Here is a 26,688-nt window from a genome sequence, read left to right as displayed (position 1 = left end):
TTGCATCGAGATAAATGTAGAATGTATCCGATGAAAACCACCTCGAACCATCAGGACTGTTAGAGCTTTTCAGACAGCAACGTAAAAGCGATACCAAACTTTTAAAGAGTGACCAAAAAAAAGTGCCCTAGAAACAACGAGCTCCAAATAGTAAATCTGCAAACAATAACAATTCGTAGCAGAGAAAAGCATCGTGCAATCGTTATTAAGCATCGAAAACACTCTTCGATTCCCCCGGGGAAGCAAGCGCACTCTAATCGTTTCGATCGAGCAAATCGCTAAGAGACAAAGCTTTCGTCGCGAGTCGAAAGGGCTTGGTTTTCTCGGTGGAACCGTAAAAACAGAGAGAGAGTGGAACCTGTTGCTCCCCCTCGTCGTCGATGAAAGCGTGTGCCTGGCGATAGTTCACACTGTGAACACACTGCAAAACGGGAATGATCGGATGGCTTCGCTCTCGGAGATTTCGTCCGGTCTTCGTGATACTAGTCACCTGGTGACGTCATCTCCGGAGTTTGGTCTTATTCTCTCGCTTTTGGTCGCGTGCCAAGTGCGCAGATCACACGTGCCACGGTTAAATGGCAGCTCTTGGTGCCTCTGCCACGGATTTCGTCCCGTTTCAAAAGATGAACGCGCCGAAACTCGTTCTACGGAGCTTTTTTGCCATTCGTAGAAGTATGTTGGGAATGTAGTTCCTTTCGTCCTTTTAATCGACGCAGGCAACTTGTCGTTGCTTGGTTAAATATTTGTTTTCGTTATTTTTTTTTTTTTTTTTTTTATTATATTTGCTTTTTACTTCGTTGTGGTTTTTCTTTATCTTTTCACGTTTGTCTTTTCCTGCTATTAGACATAGAAATTAATTCAGAACGATTCCACTGGACTTTGAGCCTCGCTGCGATAAATAAATAAATAATAATAACATAGAAATCAAGTTGGTTTGCTTTTTTCTTTCTTTTTTTTTTTTTTTTTTTTTTTTTTTAGATTTTATCATCTAATTCTTCGACTTTACTTTTCCATCGATTGTAATTTATTCAAACGATAGGAAATTACTTTCTAAACTTCCACGTTCTTATTTTAATTTAAAATTGACGAGTGAGAAGAAAGTATATAAATTTAAAGCGAATTGGTAATTAATGAAACGTAAAAGATAGCGAATGGATTTCTACTCGATGTTATTTTATATAATCTTAGAGGAATAATTGTTATTATTCTTGACCTCCTTAGGGGTATAATTATTACTATCGTTCTTTATCTTTTCAACGGAATAATTATTATTCCCTCGAGTTTTCTGAAAAATATTACCTTTTCCTACCATTATATATAGATATTTCGTAGACAAATAAGAGTGACGACGTTTCTATCATGTTTGTAAAGCTTCGATTCTCATTTTATAATTGTGATTGACTAACTTCTTGTGGTCGATGCCAGAGAGAAATTCATTTACGTATTCTAAAATAGGAAGAAGCTCGAGGAGTAAGCGATTCCAGGCGGAATTTTAACGAATTATTTATATCTAAGATGGAAAGATATAACACTTTTATCCTATTATGTCCTATTATAGATTTTTTTCTATTCATTAAAATTCAGAATCGTCACCTATGTCACCGAGCTCCGCTGACAGATACTAAATAAACTATTCGCACGATAACAATTTATTAAAGCACGTATAAACATCCTAACTGTCTGATCCATAAAAATCAACGACTGAAAATAATCAGCTAAACTAAACATCGCTAAATCTATGCCCTTATACACACGCGTTAAACGATTAGAGATGCAATCGGCAATATTTCAAGTTATATCATGCTCCTCGAATCGAAAACACTGAAACCCAGCCTAAATTGATTTATCGAGGCGTAATAGAAACCGAGTCGAGAACACTTATCGAAGGGCCTATATATTCGAACACAGCAGGACACGTGTTCGTATTTTATAAGCGAACGGGCTGCAGAGAGATTTTCCAGCGTCGTCGGAAGCCAAGATGTTTCTACGGTGGTGGCAGGATGAGCGGATATCCGGTACGGCAACAGACGCCGCCTGGACCACGAATGCCGTGCGTCTGAGGGACAGGACAGCCGTTACGATCGCCTTTTCGACTCGCTAGTTTCGCTCTAGAGCCGAGAGATGGTTTGGTGGCCACCTGGTATTTTCATTCTCCATCCTTTAAAACCAGCCTTTCCTCCTTATACGGGAAGCTAGCTGTTCGTCGGACGTCTGCTGACGTCTCGTGACGATTAACGAGATCTCACGAGTTCGGGCGATGGGTTGTTTCCGAAATAGCTGGAGTGGCAACTATTGTCCGCTTGTTAAAACGAAATATGATGGTTTCGTAGGTTAGAAGCCTTTCGTTGGAAGCCTTTCTGGCAATTTTTAACGCTGTCGAAGCTCTGCTATTCGAAGTTGAAATTTTAATTTAGTATTCAGGTCTTTCGGTAATACGAAATTTCGATTGTAGGAAACTCGGCTGAATCTTGGAAGGGTCGAAGATCTCTTCGCGATGTGAAATTCTGATTGTTCGAATGTCGGAAGTGCGAAGGTTACAGAAATCCGTAAAGGGATTTCTTTAAATTTTCTAACATTTTTAAAGCTGTATTCTCCGTTTGTAGTTGTAGCATGTGGTTCTTTCCTAAAAATATGAATTTCCTGCTGTACAATTTAGACTGGCTGAATATCGAAAAGAATATCGATGGAGAATATTTTGGAATTTTCGTTCGCGTTTCCTTGCCAAGTTTTATCGTTTAGTTAATGTCCGGTTCCCTGAAAATATGAAACTCCGACTAGGTAAAATTTAGAAAAGTTCAAAATATTTCCCAACTCTCTTCTTTTCCATATTTTTCTTCTTTCCAAGCTTTATTATTTGGTTGGTATTTAACGAGAAATTTCAACGATCGACGTGATGCACCGATTCCACCAGAAAAAATTCCTCACACGGAACCAACTAAGAAATTCCTCTCGTATGACGCACTTATCTAAAGCAACATAAAGTGCTAACTCCCCTACAACTTACCTAGATAGGACTAGGCTCGACATAATTTCTGATCTTCGTTAAACACGAAGCAACTTACGACGAATCTGAAACTCGGCAAATTTAATCGACTCAACGACGCTGCAAAAATTCCAAACAGAATATTACGATTGTTGAGAAAAGTATAGACGGTGGAAAGTCATAATGCGATATTCGTACATATCCAAGAGCATAGGGTACCACGGCACAGTGTGTCCCGATATTGCTATTGATCGGGGCTCTCCAAAGGTATTTGTTACGTGTAGGTATTGTTTTTCCTTCGCACCGTCGAGCAAAAGGAGATCACGAGGGCCGACATCCCTTTTACACAGTGCTCTAAGGTATCCGCGTCTAGTTAACCGTTCCCTTTTTCCTCGCTTTTTCCCCGCTTTCTCCGGAGCACGCTTTTTCAACGGCTATGCGACTCGATCGAACCCCGTTGCATCCTATGGGATCGTGCGATTTTTCCTTCGTATCTCTCGATGACAATTCTAACCATTAGGTTGCTGATATTTCTGCTAATTCGTATCTTTACTTTAATAGAAATATAATAATATAAATTCTTCAATAGAATTTAAAGAACGATAACTAGGTGGCAAAATTATTTTGCTGGTTAAATATTATAAAAAATACTATGTCGCGGTTATTTTATATATGTTTGCGTATCATTTGTATCCTATACATTTTCGATGATTTAACAATTTTTAGATTTTTATATTCTTAACGGATTTTTAAATTTCAGACAATAGAAATCCGCGGTTTACTAATCGTTCTTCGAGAGCGATTCAATCTTTATTAAAGTTATTTTTATCGAAAGTTGTAGTTTATAGCGGACTTAGTTCGCGTTATCGCGCTATTTTCTTTCATATTTGCAATTCGCAGGAAAATGACGAGTTCCGTTGTTCGTAATCTTTATCGAGAGATATGGTCGATCTTTATTAAAGTAATTCTTACTGAAAGCTGTGCTACAGTTAGTTCGCGAATTAGTAGAATCAGTAGAATCAGGAAATAATTAGTAGAATTGTACAATTTTGAAATGCCATGTATAACAGCGCGTGTAATAAAATTATGTACTCTGACAAGCCATACTTAATTATCGTAGACGCTTAATTGTAGAATTATTTTATAAGAACTTCTAGGAAGTGGAAAATGTTAGTATGGAAATGAGCATTATTGTTTTCTCAGTAGCGAATTATTTAATTCCGTACTTAGTATTCTCACGAGTAAAATACAAATTATTTCTCAAAGTATTAAATAATTATCTATAAAAAGCACCACTTTATAATTATAATAATCTCGAATCTCGTTAACGTAAACTATAGCTGTTTCAGAATTGATGAACTTTTATGTAAAAGCTTTCTCCTCCTTGGCAATCATTATTATTATTATTATTATTATGATATCCTGTTCGCGCGCACACACACACACATATATAGAAAATCCTTTCTGTACGTAAAGGAATAAATAGATAAATAAATAGCATGTCATCTAAAGCGAAATGAAGTCAAACTAATAAAGCTGATTTACATAATGGGTTCGATTAAATGTGTTTTTCTGTTGCACGTTTAACATGCAGATGGAAATAGTTAAAGAAACGAAAAACAAAGCGAACGAATCTTTCCAGCACCCACCTTGAATTTCAATCGCGTGATTTTCTTACTAAAAAAATATATCAATACCTGTGATCGTCGAAGATTCTTAAATCCTATCATTATTAAAATAACAGTTTTCCTAATATATTGTAAAAATAATAATCCATTCACTGGTATTTATGTAAACTCACATTTCCGTAGACATAATTAAAAAGAATAGAACCTAAGCAGAAGTTTGTTGTATCCGCTAAATATTACGATAATTATATTTTGAATATTTTATAATTTTATATATTTGTCCATATCATCTTTCAATTTTCTATAGTTGCATAGGGATTCACGATCCAATAATTTATTATTAAAACCATCAACTTGCTCCATGACGCGAAATTCTAATAATATTTATATAATCTGTAAGAATGAAATTTATCAGTGAATAAAATTATACACCATATATTATTTGCTATGAAACAATGATTATAGGTATTTGGAATACTCATCTGAAATTTCGTAAAATATGGCGTACCGTATTTAGCAGAGGAAACATCCGATCTCAATGGTAAATTCAACGTACGCGACACACGCGACAGGGAACGTGTTAACCCTTTCATTATTAAGAACCCCAATAGTAACCATCCGTGAATTTATCCCTGTGCACGAACAGCCGCTATGCTGGACCATGCACGACTCAGTACACTGTTAAAACGACTTACTGCCCACTTACATAACCTATAAATAAACATCAGCGAGGAATGTGCAGTCAGGGTTTATCCTAATTTAGCTTATGCCAAGAAAATGTTTTAATTACATGATAGGATCTTTAATAATATCAAATGTTTCTTCTATCCAGATATATTTTATTTTATCCCCTCATTTTGTATGCCAAAATCTTCATGTACAATTCAACTAATATCATTGCTGAACTTTTCCAAGAAGGATATTAATAAACACCCTTAAATAGCAGTAATAAGTTTAATTAGTAAAGTTTATTATGATAATAAAGTTTATACGAGTTTAATTAATAACAAATAAAATTAATTATTTTTGAGATTATAGGTTATTTGACTATTCTGTTTGATGGGAAGTTATAAAATCGTAAGAGAAAAACTATAACCTATATCTTATAACTAAACATTGTCTAATATGGGGAATTTACGCATTTATAGGAAATTTTCAGGTGCAAAAAACATTCCAAGTAGAATATTTATTATAATATTTAACAGATGAAACGAATCTCTATTTAAGTTCCATTTCCTTAGTTATATTTATAAAAATATAAAAGTGCATAAAAATCCTCCCTCTGCTTATAACTTATCAATTTACTAATATTATTCCAGAAGACAAATTAGAAAACTAAAGTGTCGTGACCTCAGTATATTATTTTATAACTGAGAACATGCTATTTATCATCTTCCAAATTTCATATTTGATGAGAGGCGCCTCGATCGATAATAAAGGGACCGTTCCAATGTTTCGGAGAACTCGATTCGATTCGATCTTGCGCGGTACGTGCACCGCGTTCAATCTGATATTAAATTCTACAGGAAAATCTCGAGAAGTCCATCTTCATTATCGGATGAACGACGCTTAACCGTGTGACCCGGTCGATCACTCGCAAATAGAATCGTATCGGGAATGACAGAAACGAGACGGACGGTGAAACGGAAATAGACGCCGGTTCCTGCAACTATCCGCGAAATAATCGGCATTATGATTAACTACGTTTCAGCGGGCCGATTATTCCGGCCGCGCAACTTGCCACGCTGACGTTTACCCGATACACGTTCCGTCCCATCGAGTCGCGACGCGAGCAATCAATGAAATGGAAACGCTCTCCATGCCCTGTCTTTGTGTTACGTGTGCATGTGTGGTTTCCTCCACAAAATTATCTCTCTCTTCAACTATTCATATGCATTACATATTCTTCTCTTGTTAGGAATAGGAAGGAGGTTAGGAGGAATAATTTGAAAAAATGAACACTAAACAATATGGCGCTGCTATCGCACGATTTTTGATTTAAATATGTATTTGAATTTATATTCGCTGTACATACTGGCCATAAATATTAGGACACCCAGTACGAGTACTCGTTACACCTATTGAAAAATTCTAAAATATTTGACTTTATTTAGCATTTTACATTATAAGACACGTATGAATGAAAGTGAATATGAATGAAATAACAGATTTGTAATAAAATACATACTTCGAAAATAAAAGCAGTGGAAACTGTACAATTTAGCACTATCGGCTGGTGTATTATAATATTATAAGCCGTTTATTTATACAAAACAAAAAGTAGAGAAAATTGGCGAGACTATATAAGATAAGCATCAATCAAGTGGCTTGGCACTACAATTTTAAAAGTTTCAAAAATTGAACTTTGTCACTTCGGCTTATGGACGGCTCATATAATATGTACACTGACCCACGAAAGAATTTGTATCATTACCATGAGAAGCTTTTATGATCATATTGTGAGTGTTATATAAAGTATTTTAAAATCACATTAGAACTGTAATTAGACAGAATTGCTATGGTTACATTGGATAAAATTTGAAACCAACCTGAAAATATCTATGGATAGATCAGGAGATACAAGATCCTGACTGCAATCGTATATTTAGTAGAGAATTATAATACATATGAATAGCCATCTTAAGTACACGATAAGTGTTAAATATGGTCCCGTAGAATATTGAGCGGGATCAATTTTTCTCCGCGAAATACATATGTGCTTGTACTGAATATCTTGTAATTCCTCTATGTATTTTCAGACTGGTTTCAAACGTTACCAATATAATCGTAACAGACAGGTCTCATAACAGCGATAGTAATTTACGTATATGAAATAATTTCGTATAGAAACTAAATGAGCTTCAAATAAGAGGATAGAAAAATGTTTACGATAAAAGACGGTTTATTATAGTTGAAGTAAAATCATACTCGAAAATTTCTATTTTATTTATTCTTTACAACGAGAGTCTTTAACTTAAAAGTTACAAGCATAATAGTAAAAAGTAACATTTGAAAATTGTATAAGTCAAATATGGAGAATTCTGATTCATTTTCTGATCAAAGAAAAAAGCCGCATTACAAACAGTGTGGACAGTTTAGACTTTCGTAGCGAGTTATCGATAGTTCCAAGCATTCGTCCAAGGTATTTTTGTAATGCAAACCTCTCGGAAGCATCTCGCGTAAACTTGCACGCTCAAGAATGCATAATGTATCGGCGTGTCTTCACAAAAGTAGCTTACGTTCCGCGTTCAACGAAGATCATCCGACAATTTGACATCTGCCATTGTTGCAGACACAATTGCCACCGATCGGTCTACTCACTGCGATACATTGTGTTGTAACTGTTAAGCAACCTTAGACGTCATCAAACGCAATTACACCGTCCGTTTTGGAAAAAATTAATTGTTTGATTAGCAGGTTCTGGATTAGCTATTTCATAAATGGAAAAAATGAGATTTCCAATAATTATATGATTTTATACGTTCAAATTAATGTTTTGAATCTACAAATTCTATTCGACTAAATAACGTATAAAATTATTATGAAATTATTATTGGTATATTTATCCTGGTTTTCTACATTTATTTGCGTCTACGTTTGATATAAAGTTATTATTACATTTATCCTGATTTTGTTCATTGACTGTAGTCAGAGGGATCTTTCATTCGTTGGAAAAATTAAATTTTGATAAAGATTTTACTCAATAATCGCAACTCAAAAGCAACCCAGGTATCTAATCCAGGTATATAATTAAAATGTAACGAAACTGAAATCTAATATCGAAATTAATAAATCGAAACGTAAATGAAATCTAGCAAATTTATTCTATCTTCTTCGTATTGTATAATGATATTATAACTGGACTGCGGATTTTTATTCAAATTCATATTTTTATGTAAATGAATGTAAATAGAAATTTTGGACCACTCACTATATTAATATCTATTAAACTAAATTAGATCTAAGGTAGTCTATGTAACACTGGAAATTTCATATATACACATTGGATAATTTATATATTTCCTAAAATAATAGTATCTAATAATAAATAATACATTTCTTAAATTCCTAGTATTCAATTTCTTATAAATAATGGCCACAAAACCAATTACGTGAGAGACAAGATAATATCAAACAAAAGTTCCCAGAAAATTCCCTAAACATATTGTATTTCTATTTCTCATTGTGTCACTAGTCCACCCGTTGGTCCTCTTTAGGCCACAACTCGAGTGCAGGCACGCGTGTATCGGAATTGGCCAGTGTTGGCCTTCTCTACGGTATCGCTCGTTATCTCTATCCGGAGAATATTAATTACTTATCCACTATCCCGTTTCTCGCGTCTTTTCGCGCTCGGTCGACGAGATCGATAGGCTAGGATATATTGAACACTCGCCGGCTCTCTCGACGGGTTAGGTTATCCGGCCTCTGTAGGGGGACAGCTACATTGCAGCTCATGCATAATACATACGATCCGACCTGGAGTAGATTTATATTTACCCGCACCTGGGATAATTCGTTAAATATCGACAGGCATTGCCAGCTCTTGCTGCTGAGCTTTTTTCGCGTACGAAGATGATTCGACAGGACGTTTTTACTCTGCCAGTCTAGATTCTAGATGCTCTTTGTTTTTCCTTCTTATCTCTCTTTTTCTCTCTCTCTCTCTCTCTCTTTCTCTCTCTCTCTTGTAAGGATGAATCTCTATTTCCATTTGCTATTACTGTATTAGTTTGAAAGAGGAATTTGAACTGTGAGCGTTCTTTATCGGTGGCTAGTGTCATTTGGTAAGGATAAATTAGGTTATGTTGTAATGATTTTATTAGAAAAAAATTGACAATCTTTTTAATTAGTTGTTCCTGTAACTTAGAAATTAAAAATTCCTTTCGAAAGTTCATGTAATTGGAAAACTGTGGTAAAGGTGGTTCTTAGGAGGTTATAATTAGGTTCATAATTGATTTTAAAAGTTTTTTTCTTATAGTGGGAATGTGACACTCGTTAGTCACTTTTAGTGATTTACAATAGTGTTCAATTTGAATATTTCATCGTAGAGAGCGTAATTTGATAAAATTAGGATTTGATAAAATGTTCAGTCAATTGATTTTCTCCCTTTTCCCTCATCTTGCCCGAAATTCAGGTCACTGTGACGATCGTGTGTGCCCTCTTGGGTGACTTCATCTTTTCGAAGAAGTAATTCTCTCGATCGAAGTAATATTCATCATTTAAATCTCACGGTAGAATCTACTAATTTTCCATTTGATTTGTTAAATAATTTTCGGATTTTGAGAACGTGTTAAGTTCAAACATTATACTTCCATAATTACTGCACTGTTTTTTAATGGTATTTTCAAGCAGGTTATTCAAATTTATCTCGAATATGTCTTATCCAAATCTGTATGAAATTATCTATCTTTATTCTTCAATTAAAATCTTATATCTTGTTACAAATTTTTCACATTAAACTCCTAAATTACTTAATTAGTAGAATTATGCAGTTATCATAATATTTCATCTAATACATAGATAAAGTGCCGAATATATTTAAAGTAACCAAAGACAAGTGTTACTTGAATTCAGTTTCCATTTTGGAAAAACATCACCCGCCCCCCCCCCCCCAATCTATCGAAATTGATTTGAAATATTACGTAATCAGGTTCGAAGTGTTCAAGCGACTCGAATGTGGCTCCTCGATTCAATTTCATTTCGCACGGCTGTCGGATGGCTGGCGAATAACTGATGGAAGCTAGTCGCTAGCAGCCATCAAGCGTCTCGGCTCGTTTAATATTTATCGAGTTGGATTTTCGAGTTTACCGATGGCATCCGCCGTGATATGGCCTCTGTATTTGTCTGCCCCCGTAATTCGACGTATTCGCCGCAATATTCGATCAATCGTCTTGTCAATTTCAAATACCGATCCCATACAAGTTAGAATATTGCCTGGTAGCGTCAACAATTTTCTCCTAACATTCCATTTGTCACTATAAAAGCATGATCTCTCCCTGATTTTCATCAGTTAATTCCTTTTCAATCGAACGATTCACTGTCATAACCGCAATGACGAGAATTTAACATAACATAACCTCAAATTAACTAATACGGTTGACAAACTTTGATTAATAAGAAATGATCCGCATAACGGCATTTGTGGAAGTTTTTTTGGATAAATATAAATAATGTTCATGTTTTTGTAGACTGATGTACTCAATGAATGTTTAATGTTTGTATATTATGCATGTAACATATGTTGGATAGACATAATAAAACAAAACGTATGGGATTAAAAATCTGGCATTGTATGTGTATATAACGGATTAGGCAGGGATAAATGAGACTAATATATATACATGTACGGATTGATAGTTCAGCTGTGACATTATACTGGTAGGAGAACTGTACTCGCGTCAAGCTATTGACACGTAAAAGTGACGTTTCCATTATGCGTGGTATCATGTCTATGTAATCTCATACTCAATGACTTAAGGATCTTAAGCTCGGAACTTGGATAAATCAAAATTCGATGATACAACTATGTAATCAAAATCTTTTGTATCGACATCGAAATCTTTCGATATTTAAGAAATCGATTGTGCTATGTATGAAAATCTGATTAATCGAATCAAATTCGAACTCTAATCGCAGATAATCAAAATCAAATATCGAATATATTTACGTCTGACAGTTTACTCGGTAGAATTTTATCTTACGTTGTTATGTTAGAAACGGCACATATTTGACTTTGATTTATTACTCGAACGATCGATAGAACACATGTATAATAATGTACATGTATCGATCGATAATCGTAGTTCGAATGGGGTACCGTTTATAATGCATTCGTTATTTTCATCCTCCAACGTACACTTTGAGTACCACAGGTGACACAGTGTAGTCGGTTAAATTCTTTAACCGCGTCGTTATTTCTGGCTGGCGAAATATTAATAAAGTGTAAAGATGCCACTTTTACGCATAGCTATCTGAACTTTTGTGGTTATAATTTACATTGACTCCGACATGAACCGACTTACAACTTATGGGCGAAACGTTTATGAATGACCAGCAATATTTCGGTTACTTTCCTATATTCTTAAAAGAATGTATATTATTCCGAATGTTATGCTTTATTTTGAAATCCTTTACATTTTAAATAAAAAGAATAGTCATATGTTGGTGCTTCAAAAGCCTCATCTGGTATATTTTTGTTAGAATAATTTCTTCATTTTTATTTATATAATATGTTGACAATATCTATAAAAGTTGACATTTTTTAATAATATTCACTTGTTATCTAAACATTTTTTTTAAGTATCTCATATTTTGCAGATTTCAAATATTTTCTATTACTTACTATTATTTACTTTTATTTTTATTATCTACAATACTTTATCTAATTTTTAACCTTGCTGTGATTCTCGAATTTTTATATGCCAATTTTACTCTTACTTCAACAAGCAAGGAGACTTATAATATTTTAAGCAAAACTTCAGCATAAAATTGAAACTGAAAATCAAAAGGAAATTAAAGTAAAACATTTCTTAGCGTTAGAAAAACAGGACTAGGTTAGAAATGATATAAAAAGCGCAGCTGGGTTAATCACTTCAAATAAAAAATTTCCTTTTCTCTTTAGATCATGTAATTGAATTTTCTAAGCGCAAAATGTGACCATAACACGTTGACTACCACGGTGACCACCGGTGACCCACGTTACTAAATTGTGTAGAACTAAATTTAGAACTAAATTGTTCCGAACAGTTCAAATAAGATAAATTTCATGGACTAAACAATTTTCAACAATGTGAATGATTTAGATAACATCGTCAGAAGAAAGTGCGCAAATACAATATATTTTGCAAAAATTAAATGTTATAATATAATATATTTCAATTTATTACTTCCAGGGCATAATATATAAAATTTGCGTGGCAATCAACGTGTTAAAATAATTAAAAGACTCGATCATCCATATATGGACATAAAAAAGGACTAATTGACAGTGGAAGATTATAACACGAAACTGTAATAACGTCGTTCAACGCGCGGTCGAAGCTGAAATGCCAGCGCGACTGTCGAGGCTGAAAGTGGTGCGCATGCGCGGCACATACGGCGGCGCGCAATTGGCGAGTCGGCGTCTGACGTCGATCTCGGCGAGAGCCAATCAACGGTTGAACCTCGTCGACGTTAGTTCGGCGTGCCGAGGCGAACTTCAGAGGCGAGGTGGACCGACTGGTATGTGCAACACGGCCAGGCGCCCCCCTCCTCCTCTCTCATTTACCCTCTTTCTCTATTTCTCTTCCTCTCTCTTTCTTTCGTTCCCGTGCTCTCCACGCGACTTCCTCAAATCTTTATTTCAGGCTCGACCGCGAACTGGTCGAGGCGCGCGCGGCCCGCTTTTTTACCGTCCGATACGACGCTTCTAAATTTGAATCTTCTACGTGGAGCACAGTGCGAATCGACGGCTCCGCCGCACGTGAAAAAAATATATTTTAAGAAACGGACGCGCGTTTCTAGTCATCGCTTCTAGTCAGCCAGGATAATTCTAACCTAGCTAACCTAGCTTCCTGGTTAGCTGGATCCTGAAGAATCGTTTTTTCGCTTGGCGTTCATCTTTACACGTTTAATAAAGTCGTAAAGGTGAGAAAAAGAACACAGAAGGAGAAAGTATCGATATATCACGAATATATCGTGATACATACCAGAAGGGGACAAAGAAACGACAAAAGTGCAAGAAGACGAAGAAGACGTTCAATCGCGAAACAATAAAGGAAGTTTCTTGTTGTCGCCGTATTATATACGTTGTCGTTATCGAATGGAATACGTTGATTGGCTTGTTTGTCGATGTTTGACGAACCCCAGATGAAATCCAGCGTGCGAACCAAGTGACGCGTGGTTGATCGAATCACCAGGAAAAAAAAAACGAGTGCAAGTTTTGATGTACGTGCCAAAAAGCTCGTGTGTTATTTCTACGTAATCGGCTTCGACGAGAAGTTTTGTTTTGATCTTAAAGTTGTACCTTTCGCGAGGGTGTTAGTGGGGAGATATCGATCGCGGGACCATTGACGTCCGTTCTGGAGAACGAGCTTTTCTCCTCGCACCTTTGACTAGACTAACCTCTCGATAATTGTATTTTCTCACTTATAGCTTCGTATATACGTGTATACGTATATTATAGATATATACATATGTACATATATATATATCTATATTTCCTACATGTGTGTTTGCGTGTGCGAATGAAAATTAGATGCTGACTAGTTTTCAATAGAAGTTTGAAAAACGTGCCTGTAACGAAGTAAACTGTATTGTGACCAATGGAGGCTATTCCGTGAATCTCTAGTTTAACATTTGTCGACAACGGAAGTGGATCTGAAGACAAATATTATATCATTCGGATAATACGTTTCTTTCTCTCTCTCTCTCTCTCTCTCTCTCTCTCTTTCGCTCTTTCTCCTCCCTCTTTCTTTCTCTTTATGGTCGTAGAGCGATCAAGAAGTCACTTTTACGAGTCCAGATTTTTATTGAGACACAGATGGAATTTTGATACAGACAATAAACGTGAGGGTTTTTGAAACTTCGCATGACCGAGTGCCTGAACGGAGATTCTCCAATTACATTGTGATAATAACATCTGTGAAGAGTGCGCGATCTCTCGCCATCTTTGTTTTGATATCGATTCAGTGTGCGCAAGAAGATCGATCGATTGGCGAACGAGCCGTCGAAATGTTCGACTGATCGAGCTCACTTCGAGTCGGTGAGTTTATCAAACGCAGTATTCAATTGTGAAACAGTTCTTTTCTTGTTGATAGTTGGCTACAGTTATTTATCATTAGCAATGGCACTAGGATGTTTTAGGTTCGGCGCGAATTTCGCACGTTTAAATCCTATAAAATATTCTATAAAAATTCGTTAAAATGCTTTCAGATATCTAATTTAGAGTTGTAATAGATTTTTATATTTCTAATTATTTTTGTGACATAATAACGTAAAATCAATATCATACAGGAAAGGTTTTACTTAGTGGTATAAACGGATTAACATATAATTGGTAAATTTTTGAACGAATTTTATCTATGATAGAAATTTCTACAAGTTGGATGATTTACTGTATACGATGTATAAATAGTATAATGTTTTTTTTATGTTTCTTGCGCGATTCTCTAATGTAGTTGCAGAAAATTATCAGTTAGCAGGTTCTTAAACATTTGAAGTCTGCAATTTATGCGATCATTGTCAAAATTTAAATTATATATATTATAAATATTCATAAGTTTATTTCATAAACACTCACCGTTAAATGTTATAAGTATTTAACAAAAAGGAAAGCAATTTTGATTGCCCCGCTTATATATAGGGTTCGTCTCTGTTTTTCTGCTAACACGTTTTTTGCGAACGACGACACAATCACATGATGTATCAACGGGCGAATCAAACTCTCCACGATATCGAGATAACGTTTATCCGGTTGCAAACTATTCGAAGGAAACGATTTGGCAAAGTTCAACATATCGTACTATGTACTAAGTACACGTGTCGAGCTACGCTTCCAATGTGATAAAGTATATGTTATCGCAACTCGTATGAGCCCTCCTATCGAAATTAGTATAGCAAATTAAAGTAGCCCATCTGCAACTTAACCTAACTAGTACGTTGCCATTTAAATATTGCATTGGTGTTAGCATTAAGTTGTTATTAGACAATTATGAATATTATTATATGATATTACTGTTTCGTAACAGAATTAAAAGCAGTATTAGTATGGTTTGCATATCGGGACCAATGAAGTATTAAATCTTCTCTAGTTATCAATGTTTGATACCATATATCGAAGTTTGATATAGCATGACCACCCATGGAAAATAATATTTTTCTAGTAATTATATTATGTTAGGAATTAAGATAAACAGTGTCACTAAGAGTCACGAATATCTGGGAATGCTGATTTTCTATTTAATGACTACTAATGGTACTTAGTAATTGTTAGCTTTAAAGTTGTTGCAAAATTTTAGACATTTTTTTAAGCTGTTAAATATTACTATTAAAGATTACTAGATGGGTTATGCTGACTGTTAGTGTAATAATTTCATCTATATGTCGCATGTAGAATATGAATGCTGTGTTAATGTCCGTTAAAGTTAAAGGCAATTTTATCAAATTTAGATTTCTTTCGTTACACAATACAAAATTTATTCAATAAAGCAATACACAATGTTACATGAAACAAATAGAAAATCGCCAAGAAACTATAATTAGGAGAAAATAAAATATTGCATCACAATATCTACTTAGTAAACACCACAAAACGTATAGAATAAAACACACAAGATTACATGGAATAAAGCAAAATTTTTAGAAAAATTGTAATTACAAGAAACCAACAAATTTCGACTGAGCGTCTATTTAATAAACGTCAAATATTTACGACTAGATATGTAAATTAAGAGAATCAGCGGAAATATTCCAAAAAAATATCGTAATTCATATTTTTACGAATTTAAAAAACGCAACTTTGACGGAAATTTTACCTACTAAATATCATAACAAACACCAGATATACTTTTGCGTGGTTCTATGCATTTTCGAATCTCCAAATTTTCTATAAATGCGTGAAAATCCGCAGCCTAGTAATTGAATAAAAATCATAGAAGTAACATTTATTTAAATATCTTTAGATGGAATCGAATCGCACATCAATTTATAAAGTCCGTTGAACACAGATTGTTATTTCCAGCTGGGAGCAAAGAATAAAAAGCCGGTGGTTCATAATATAGCGAGACATTACTCGATTCGATAGGGATAGCTTCTGGACGCGAGTGCAAAATGCGACGTGTATAGAGAAATACGCGGTGGTCGCTGACCCTCGGTTCGCGTTCTACGCTCTTGTATAATAAACCGAATTCGATCGGACGACAGCTCGAGCGGCAACCTCTTCTCTCTCTAGCCTCTCCACGAGTGTTCTCTTTATTGTCACTAGTCACTAGCAAAGAGAAGCATCGAGCGGGTGGACCGTCTATTGCTTTTTGCTCGAGCTTTCTTTTTTCATCGCGTACCCCCGATAGCCAATAATAATCATTCGCGGAATTTCACAATACGAGAAACGTGCGATCGGCTTGCTGAATGAACGATTCATTCCATTATCTTCTATTTTGAAATAAATGGAAAATTCGCGGCGGAATTCGTCTCGATTGTAACTTGACGCTTATCGTGTAATCACACTGTAATAGATAATGATAAATGTACATCGGTTGGAATTAAATCATCTTTTTTAAGGGACTTTATCGCGCTCTAAATAATATCGCAACATTTCCAGTACCATAACGAACTGGACATTATATATTTTCATATATATTTAATATTAATAATGGAAGATCATAGGGAAAGAATATGACAAGACATATCTTTTATACTTCTGTGGTAAATGTACTACGTATTTGAAGTCTAGTTACTGAAGAAGCCGTGTCTCTATATAAGTCCTGAATTAAATACGCGTTTTTATTATCGTAATGTCGCTTATGCACTTATATTTTACTTTTCTTTTTACAGCTTTGAAAAATTCATCACCTACTTTGAAAAAATTTATATAGATTATCCCCGTTTTCGATTATACCATAACGTAACATTCTATTTTGGCTGTTAGATAACCTCAAAATCAACGAAAATGGACTTTATATTTTTCACGTGAAATCTACAATTAGTAACATGGCGTATTTCGCTCGTATCTAATATTTGGTTATTTAAGTGTAATATCGAGTAAAGAAACCTGTTCTCTGAGTTACTCCGTACTGTATTTTCCTTCTGATTTTCAATTAATATCATTTCTACGTGTACCTAACATTTAATAATTCAGTTATTTTGTCCGATATATGAAATAACGGAACCTAACCTCTGCAGTATTGTGTACCGTGTTCTTCTTATGCTTTTCAACGAACGCACTTGCGTAAATATGCAATGTCTCATTTGAATCTTGAATCTAATATTTGATAATCCAGTTTAACCTAAAGCTAACCTTGAAATTGCTTACGTATGCAAGCTTTTTTTACTTTTTACGAATTGAAGATAGTAAGACGAGTATTTAAAATCGTCTTATACTTAAAGAAAGTAATAGATGTATAAAAAGCATTGGAAGTAATTGTGCTTAGTCGTTGTCGAATGCTTAATTATGGTTAGCGTTTAACGTCCTTGTAAAGGCGAATCGCGTGTTTGACCGGCAATAGTCGGTATTGGAATCGCCTTTGATTTGATCGCGAGAGTCGACGGATTCACGAGTGTGATATAATTACGATCGGTGACGGTGCAACATAATTTCGCGATGCACAAGATAGGCACGACAAAAATAACGTTTGCCCGTGAAACGCGTGTTAATTCATATAGCGAGAGATCGCGTGCTCGGAATGAATGAAAGGGGGTTCGGTAAATATAGTTGATGGAGTTTAGAATTAGAACAACATTAAAGCCTATGTTTTTACCGGACTCGGTGTATCCGAGCATTGGAATTCATCAGTCGAGAGAAAGCTATCGAATGCAAGCGATTAATTGATTGAGTTAGATGCAATTTTTCTTAATTTCCAAATAATTTTTATTATTATACGATACAATTTTATTACTACAATCGAACACAGGTTTCCAATTAATCGAAGTGGGTACAATTCGATTTATCGAATAAACGTTGGCAATCGAATATTCGAATAGGTTATAGACGGTTAAACCCGATGAAAATCGTATCGTATCGAATCGAAGCTACATCGATTGTTCCAAATTCGATTAATGAAATTGACCGATTTCTCAAATCGAATCTATCGCAATAGTTCAAAATTTAAGCGTAGAAATAGTTAGTAATTTCACCGAATCTGAAATTTGATTATTGAAGTTGAACATTATCGATTTATCCAACCAAATCGTATCAAACATTTGAAATTTGAAAACAAAATTGGAATTTTTCAAGAATTTAGAATAATCAATGAACTTATCTGCATAAGCATGAAAGTTAAATATTTATTAGTATTACACCACACATATTTACGATGTTTTTCGATAAAGTGAAGTAGAGACACTAGAAGCATCTCGAAGGCCCCTTCGAAATACATAATGCATTATCTAATCACGACTGGTGCAAAGGTAATTTGATTTTTCTACTCGTCTGTTGCTGACATTACAGTAGCGCAATATTATCGTTGATTACACTTGACGTACCTAGCAATTGCCGATTATAGCAAGGGACCGTAATTTAAATGGAAGATGGAAGAGCATTGAAAACAGAAAAAGCTGACAAAGAGAAGAAAGAAGTACACACTATTAAACTAGTCTGCAATTACCTTAGTCTGAGAACATTGTAAATTGCTCCCACAGATTCATTTACATAAATACGTAAACACATAGTTCATTTTATTTCTTCGTCGATCGATCTTGATTAATTATCGTCTGATAACATTTACCGAATGGCGTTTAAAATTCAAACGAAATTTCGTTTTTGCCTATTATGTTAATTGACGAAATTTTCTTGGTTCTTGAAACTTTCACTTAATTACTTTTCAATGGATTCGGTCAAACTATGTAATATATCTTTTAATTCGATATTTAAGTGATATCAGTTAAATTATAAGTAACTGCGATACTTTGGTATAAAAATTGAGTTAAGTTATGTAATTTAATATCTGTTCTATTATCTTATAATATGCGATAAATAGCATTGTTAATTTTATCAATACAAATTAAAATTTATATTCGGTAGTATTCAATTTTTTATTCAATTTTGTATTGTTATTCATTAAACGAATGAATAAGTAAATATGATTAAGTTTTTTTTTGTAAAAAAGTTAATTTCCAAACTATTATAGTTTAGGTTATCTACTGCTCAACGATATCATCTAAAGATTAAAAAAAATATATTCTAATTCATCGATAGAAATTTTTCCAAGATACTGACGATGGTAATATTACAGAGATTAAGATAGATAATCCTGAGAATATCAATAGTAATAAAAATTTGTGTAGATATTTTTTTACATTTGAAATAAGAAGTATAGCAGCTTTAATAAGTCTATGCGTTTTCCTTTGTTAACCATCATTAATTGGCACGTAATTCGATGTATCTGTACTCCGCATACACTTTGAGGGAAACTCAAGTGATAAAGTCGATTATTATGTACATTAATTATCGACGATAAAATGGAAAGCGATCGATCGTTTATTACGCGTTTACTCCATAGTAATGGCAATAACGTCGTAATTAATTACGTTATACCTAGTTCCATCTGGATTTTTTTCGGAACGACGAAATTAGGTTAGCTTATTGTTAGTTTTAGGTTAGATAAATTAATATGAAAAGGATGAAAAATTCCATTTTATTTTTACAAATATAATTTTCTTATTTTTATAATGCGATCCCTAAAAATTGAAACGAACAAAATATTAAAAGAAATACTAACCTATAATACATAAATAATAATTAGAAAGCCAAATATATCTTATTTCAATTTTTCTCTCTGTCTCTTTTTTTATATAGTTCTATTGTTCTAATTTCATATAACTGTTTTATACATATTTTTTAAATCCAATTTAGAGCTTCGCTATTACCTAAAAAAAAAAACATTGAAATTAAGTTATAATTTACTATTTCAAAAAGTTATTATAATATTTTTAACAGGATCTCATACGTCATTCGTATTTGATTTATCGTTTTTAGTATGTTTACAAATTAAAAGATCCTATACAGTAGCCTTTTGAAGCGAGTATCGAATGTACTAACTCGATCGGATTAAGCAAAAATTGATTCATTACTGCTAACTACCATCTTCGCATCGGTAACAGGAAAACGAGAGAGAAATGTTTCGTTTTATCTTGCATCATTCCTTATCAGCGCCATCCTTGTAATATCAGAACCACGAGTTAATTACAACTTTGTTGTTCTACGATCGATAAAACATTGCGTTAAATCAATTGATTGATCTTGCCTCTGTTTTCGCTCGGAATTCTAATTACGTATTCATATACAAATGTCATTTCGAAATATTACTTGTTGCTTCTTTAAACGATTAGTTATTATTTTCTACGAATTAGAAAAATATTTTATATAAAATGGAGGAATGAAATCTTGTGGAAAATATGGTAAAAAGATGATATAATTATAAAACTGTAACTTCCTTATAATTTGTTTCACATTTTCGGATAGGTTATTCATACGTAATTGAAATACGATGACATTGTTTTGTAATATTTCGTTTGACTTTCTTTTTTTTTATTCTTATCATCAGAGTGACAGAACTATTAACTACATTATCGACATGTCGTAAAAATGTGTAATTATCTAAAAGTAGAGTAATTAATATAATAATTATATAAGAATAGAACAAATAATCCTACTTTTATATATTTGTTGCTTGATTTACATAACTCGAACGAATAGTTTTACTTAATACGGGAAAAGAACTCCATAAATATTTATGCTTATTTATTTAGTCATATATATATATATATATATATATATATATATATATATATATATATATATATATACATACATTGAAGAAGTTTTAATTGAACTATAGACATGAAACAAGTAATTCACCATCGATCAATATGTTGGATAATAATGAATTAACGAGAATCTGGATTTAGTCACGATTACTAATGGACAAATGAATCAGCTCATCCCTGGATTTGTAATGTATTCAAGCGATAGAGATATCCACATTTCAATAGAATTCTGCGTCCCATCCGCGAAGAGACATTCACAAACAATGCGGTTTAACGTAATACAGAGTTTCGATGTTTTCAACACGTTCATCGTCACGTGTATCATCGATGACCCAACAGCGATATTTACATAAAATCGGACAGTAATTTTCATGACGAGATGAAATCGAAATTATTTCCAGTCAGTTTAAAAATTTTGTTATAAATTTGCAATTCTATTAATTAATAAGAATTTATTGGTTAAGTGAAATAATGAAAGTCGAAGTATTTTTTAATTGTATAAATATTAGATCATGTTTTACGTAATAAGATTATAAACCACTCGATAATTGTCTCTTGCACAATTATAAGAAAGTGTATTAATTCAAGTGATAACTTGCTTTTATGAAACATTTTTGGTTTAAAATAAGCTATATTTATCGATACTGTTTACCTCGAAACAAAAATTATTATACACTCCAAACTAACCTAATATAGAATTTGTGGGAGAGAATTCATGTTCATAAGAAAAAAAATACCAAATTCTTCACAATCCAGTTGTTTTCTTCCATTTTGATTCCATTTATGTTACTAATAACCAACATCTGACAAAATCTGTTTTAATTAAAAAAAAAAAAAGCCTAGAACACAAATATTTACAACTCTTGTCGATAAAATCATTCAAAATTCCCGCGCAATGTTTCTAAGTAACAGAACGATAATCGAAAGTGAGGTTCGTCGAAAGATAATGTAACTTCAGTGAGCTTCAATAGAGGAAGCACGAACGAGACATGTCCGTTATTTTCCGTCGAATTTAATGTGTCATCGAAGTTAGTTGACTGGTTCTTCGGACGACATTAATCGATACACGAACGCGACACGTGCTTTATACACGTTTCACCATTAGACTTGAAACGCATGGTCCAGTTCTGTCGCGCACGTTTCGAACTGCATGCGATATATAAGCCTTTTACATTCTAGTTTTCTATGGGTACGCGCGCGCTTTTTGTTTTCAAACCGTCAGTTAAATCACGTCCCTTTTGTTCATCGTTCAAAAGTTGCCGCCGTTTCAAACTTGAATTTCATCATGGCGATGGTTAAAACGTCAAAACTTAAGTTTACCTCCTGAATTTTTATTTCTTGTTATGTTTTATCATCCTCTCTCGTTTATAAAGATGCGATTAATTTTATTGAATGGCTTCATAGGTTGTTTGGAAATTACAATAATCTACTAGTAACGGTCTACTACTAGTGAATTATATATTTTTTTTTTAATTTGATTTATTAGCCCTGCTATTTCCTCTGAGTTATTTTTGACTCGATCATAATTTCCTAACTTGCTGATGAATATAACGAAATTGTTATTAATATTTCATATCGAATTTCTATTTTATATTGAAAGTGAATTCTCTTCAGAATTAAAATATTTTGTTAAAAGAAGTAATACTCATACTCATCAAGTTGAATGAGCAGTTAACTTGAAGATTATAGCGGGATAATAGCAAATTAACTAAAAAATATCATATAGCAGGAGTTACAGAAATAAAGATTATTTTAGGAAGTATGTTTAATCAAAAGATTATATAAATCTTCTTTTTATTTCAAAATATACGATATAATAGGAAAATGATTCTTTTCTATCTTATGAATATAACCTACATTCATAAGGAATGTATTATATTTACACTTAAATTATTTAAATAATTCTAACATCAATTTCAATAATATTTTAAACGCCAATAAAATATTCATTTAGTTATAGGTTAATGTAATAATATTAGCAGTTATTAATATGATTAATGTTTCAATTTTTTGTAAGGAATATAAATGAAATAAAGGGATTCTTTCTGTTTCAGTGTTTTTAATATTCCATCCACTGGTTCCGAAGGTCTGTCCCATCTCCACAACGCCGTTCAAAAATGGGTCGGAAGAAGATTCAAATTTCGCGCATCACGGACGAACGGAATCGTCAGGTACTACAAGTTTACATTAAAAGAAAACCCTAACTTCGTAAAAAGAAAAAGAAAGTTAAATAAATTACGTAGTAAATTACGTACGTGTTTTTTATAAATTTTTCTAGCACAATTTCTTTTTCTAATACAACGTTTGTATTTGTAACCTCTATAAACATAAATACCAAATGAATAACACGGTGCCGATCTACACGAAGCATTGTTGTGTACTCTAAATAGTGTTATCTACGCTAACTGTACGAGTACTAGAAGCCACAAGTACTTCATAGAAAATATCCGCTATTGCGTTACATTCATTCATTGTATTATCATGTGTTGCCAACTACTCAAAACAGAATTCCATTCACACAAGTTACTAGTTATTATTGTATCATCAATGATGTTATGGCAATATTAATATTTACATAGTGATATTACGAATACATTAAATTTAAAACTTAAAATATAGAGAATAACTCTTAAATAAGAAAATACTGTTTGTATTTTATTAAATAAATATAATGTAAGATTGGATAGAACGTAACGTGAATATTATATTCAAAAAATATTAAAGATAAAATATACTATTCACAATATCATATAAATAATAATCTTGTTACGATACTGTTATCACGATATTTAACGTTTATCATCAACGTAAAAGTAAATAGAAGCAATGAAAAACGCTAATGTATGGCAGATAACAATCGTATCGCTTTCATTAACTTGTATTACTGATTAACGAATAATTTAGGATGGTAGAGGCAAATGGTGAAGGTGATTGATTCCTGATGATTGTCCAACAGGTGACATTCAACAAAAGGAAGTTTGGGGTAATGAAGAAGGCATATGAGCTGTCGGTACTATGCGACTGCGAGATCGCTCTGATTATCTTCAGTTCGAGTAACAAGCTGTATCAGTATGCGAGCACCGACATGGACAAGGTTCTTCTCAAGTACACCGAGTACAACGAACCCCATGAGTCCCTCACCAACAAGAATATCATCGAGGTGAGCCGATTTCTCCTTGGTAATTTTCAAGCTACCCAACAACATTTCCGAATGTCCACCATCTAGGGAATGAGTAGATGATGGAATGATAGAAAAAAGGATAGCTATTATCTAGAGAATTTTGTTTGGTGAATAGAGTTGTTTAAGGTAATGGGATTTCCATACTCTGGGCTAAATTCTGTAAATTAAATTTTCATAACAACATTTTAAAATGTTAATTTACTAGAGAATTAGAAAGTTTATCGTTGGTAGTATTGTTGGTATTATTTATTTTCATAATATCTCTCTACCTATAATCTTCTGTATACAATATATTTAAGTACAAATTACAGGTTGGTAGTTCTAGTGTTAACGAATTAGTTTACATAAAACTAGAAGAATTGATAATAAAATGAAACTATAGAAGTAAATTTTATTAACTAAAAACTATTATCCTATTTCTTGTACAAAATTCTTGTAAAAAGGAAGTCTACAACCTATAAATAGTCACATATCAATTAACTAATATAATTAGTTGATGAATTATTGTGCAAAGGAATTTTAGAATACAGTATGCCCAGTATGAAATTATAATTTCCATAGTAACTATAGTCTAGTACTCTAAAATATTGAAGAACTCATGTTTACTATATTTGCAATGAATATAAACCCGTTATAGCCTAGTTCTGTTCAAAAACGGAGGTTATATGTCTCACGATTATTCTTTAAAGTTGCCCTGTAGTATGATTCTTTATTTTAAATAATGGAAACGTTTCTTCGAGATTAAGATGAACGTGTTTCAAATCTGAATGAGTATTGTTTCCGAAAGACTTGCCTCACATTCATGTAAATAATGTCGGAGTATGTTTGAAGCGCGTCTCTGCATCTCCAAGGCCGATTAGACTGTTCCAGAAGATACTGTGCAGCGTTCAAATCGCTTAACCAATTCTGTTGAACAAACTGGAAGACGTTTTGCAAGAAAAAGATCTGAAAGCTACCCTTGGCCAATAAAAATCATTATTTACATACAGTATAATTATGTGGCCGTAATAATAATTATCTTGGGGATTCTATGCTCTGTAAATATTATTTGCTCTTTTATCTTTTCTTATAATAGCCAAAACATCTTATCAACGGGTCTTTTTCTTACAGCTATCTACAGTATATGATTTCTTTCATTAGTATGTTGATACAGAAAGCATAGTTTAGGAGGAATGTGTATGTTCTAAATATGCAGAAGGAAACAAGTAGATTACGTCGTATTTATGCAAATTGGACGTAGGATAATTTAAAAATGAGTTCTTCAATCGATATAAACTCTTTATTTTTCAAGGATTAATATTTAAGATACCACGCTTTTTCCATTATAGTAAAATTACTATTCAGAATTATTTCTTATATATTTCTTATGAGAAGATGTATATTTCACAGAACGTTTAATAACGTTAGACAATTTTTAGAGACGGTATTAAAAAATTTACAATATTGTATGTTACGTAGCACTTTCAGTAGATTTAAAATTCTCTAGCAAATATTAATTCTGAGATTCTAGAGGCAATTCAGAATTTCACTGTCAAGTTTTCAAGCTTCCCAATAACAAAAATATATTCGGTAAAATTGAAACTTGCAAATAGTTCAAAGTGTTAAATAAATGTTGTAACGTAACTTTTCATCGGTTTCAAAATTGCCAGAATTCTGAATACGCTTCGTCGTTCGTAAAAAAAAAAAATAATTATTATTGAAGTTTTCAAGAACCATGAATTTCGTACGGCACTGAACCGGTGATATTTTTCAAATAACCCCGCCCTACCGACGCGACAAGTCGTCGTGTCTGGATCAGCCGGAAGGCGAGCATATCTTGTAACTCGAGGTATCGCTGATATACCAGTAAATGAGAGATTTCACAGGGAAAAATTGCACGACGCTCGATACTCTCGCGTATCATCATTGGTTATTAACTTTTTCAAGTTTGTCGATCATCGAAATTACAACATGGGCATGCGGCAAATCTACATGCGCGGCGCTGCTACAGGCCCCGCTTCCTGCGCGCCTTCTTTTTCACCGGTGTTATACAGGGTGGTCCATTAGTAGAGGCGACTGACCACCCCTGGTTCCGTTGCGTGTCTCGCTTGATGTTGCTTGAAAAAAAAAAACGTGCATCAACGAAAGACAGATGACTGGATGGAATAAGCAACGTACAAGAAACTTTCATTTTGAGGACACTTCTTTTGCCTGTCTTTGGCTTTCGTATGATTACGGATATTAAGGTTATTTCTCCGGTGGTGGTACAAAGAGTATATTGATATTTCTTATGTACTCTTTTTTTTAGTGCTTCCCCAGGTTTATTTTATTACTTGAAGTAATTGGAATATATTTGTTTGTGATATAAAAAGTTATATTTTTTTTTTTTGTAGTATTTTATAGTCCATGTGCATAGTGTTATAATCTTGATATAATAACGAGTATTTGGTTTACAAGGA

The 26,688-nt window shown here is 33.4% G+C and overlaps 1 protein-coding gene across 8 annotated transcripts in view; it reads left to right on the top strand.

Annotated features, from left to right (window-relative positions):
* LOC126874040 (myocyte-specific enhancer factor 2) overlaps positions 1-26,688 on the top strand; it is a 79,981-nt gene that overhangs the window by 39,233 nt on the left and 14,060 nt on the right. For 4 of the 8 annotated variants that reach the window (XM_050635621.1, XM_050635619.1, XM_050635625.1 and 1 more), the window contains 2 exons: positions 23,124-23,240; positions 24,026-24,229. In XM_050635621.1, the coding sequence (XP_050491578.1) occupies positions 23,187-23,240; positions 24,026-24,229 (258 nt within the window). In that variant the 5' untranslated portion in view covers positions 23,124-23,186. The other 4 variants (XM_050635620.1, XM_050635624.1, XM_050635623.1 and 1 more) reach the window with 4 other exon arrangements.

The sequence above is a fragment of the Bombus huntii genome, chromosome 15, assembly GCF_024542735.1.
Source record: "Bombus huntii isolate Logan2020A chromosome 15, iyBomHunt1.1, whole genome shotgun sequence".
In the NCBI taxonomy this organism is placed as follows: Eukaryota; Metazoa; Arthropoda; class Insecta; order Hymenoptera; family Apidae; genus Bombus; species Bombus huntii.
Note: the sequence above shows the minus strand (reverse complement) of the source record. Positions and strands in the feature narration are given on the sequence as shown.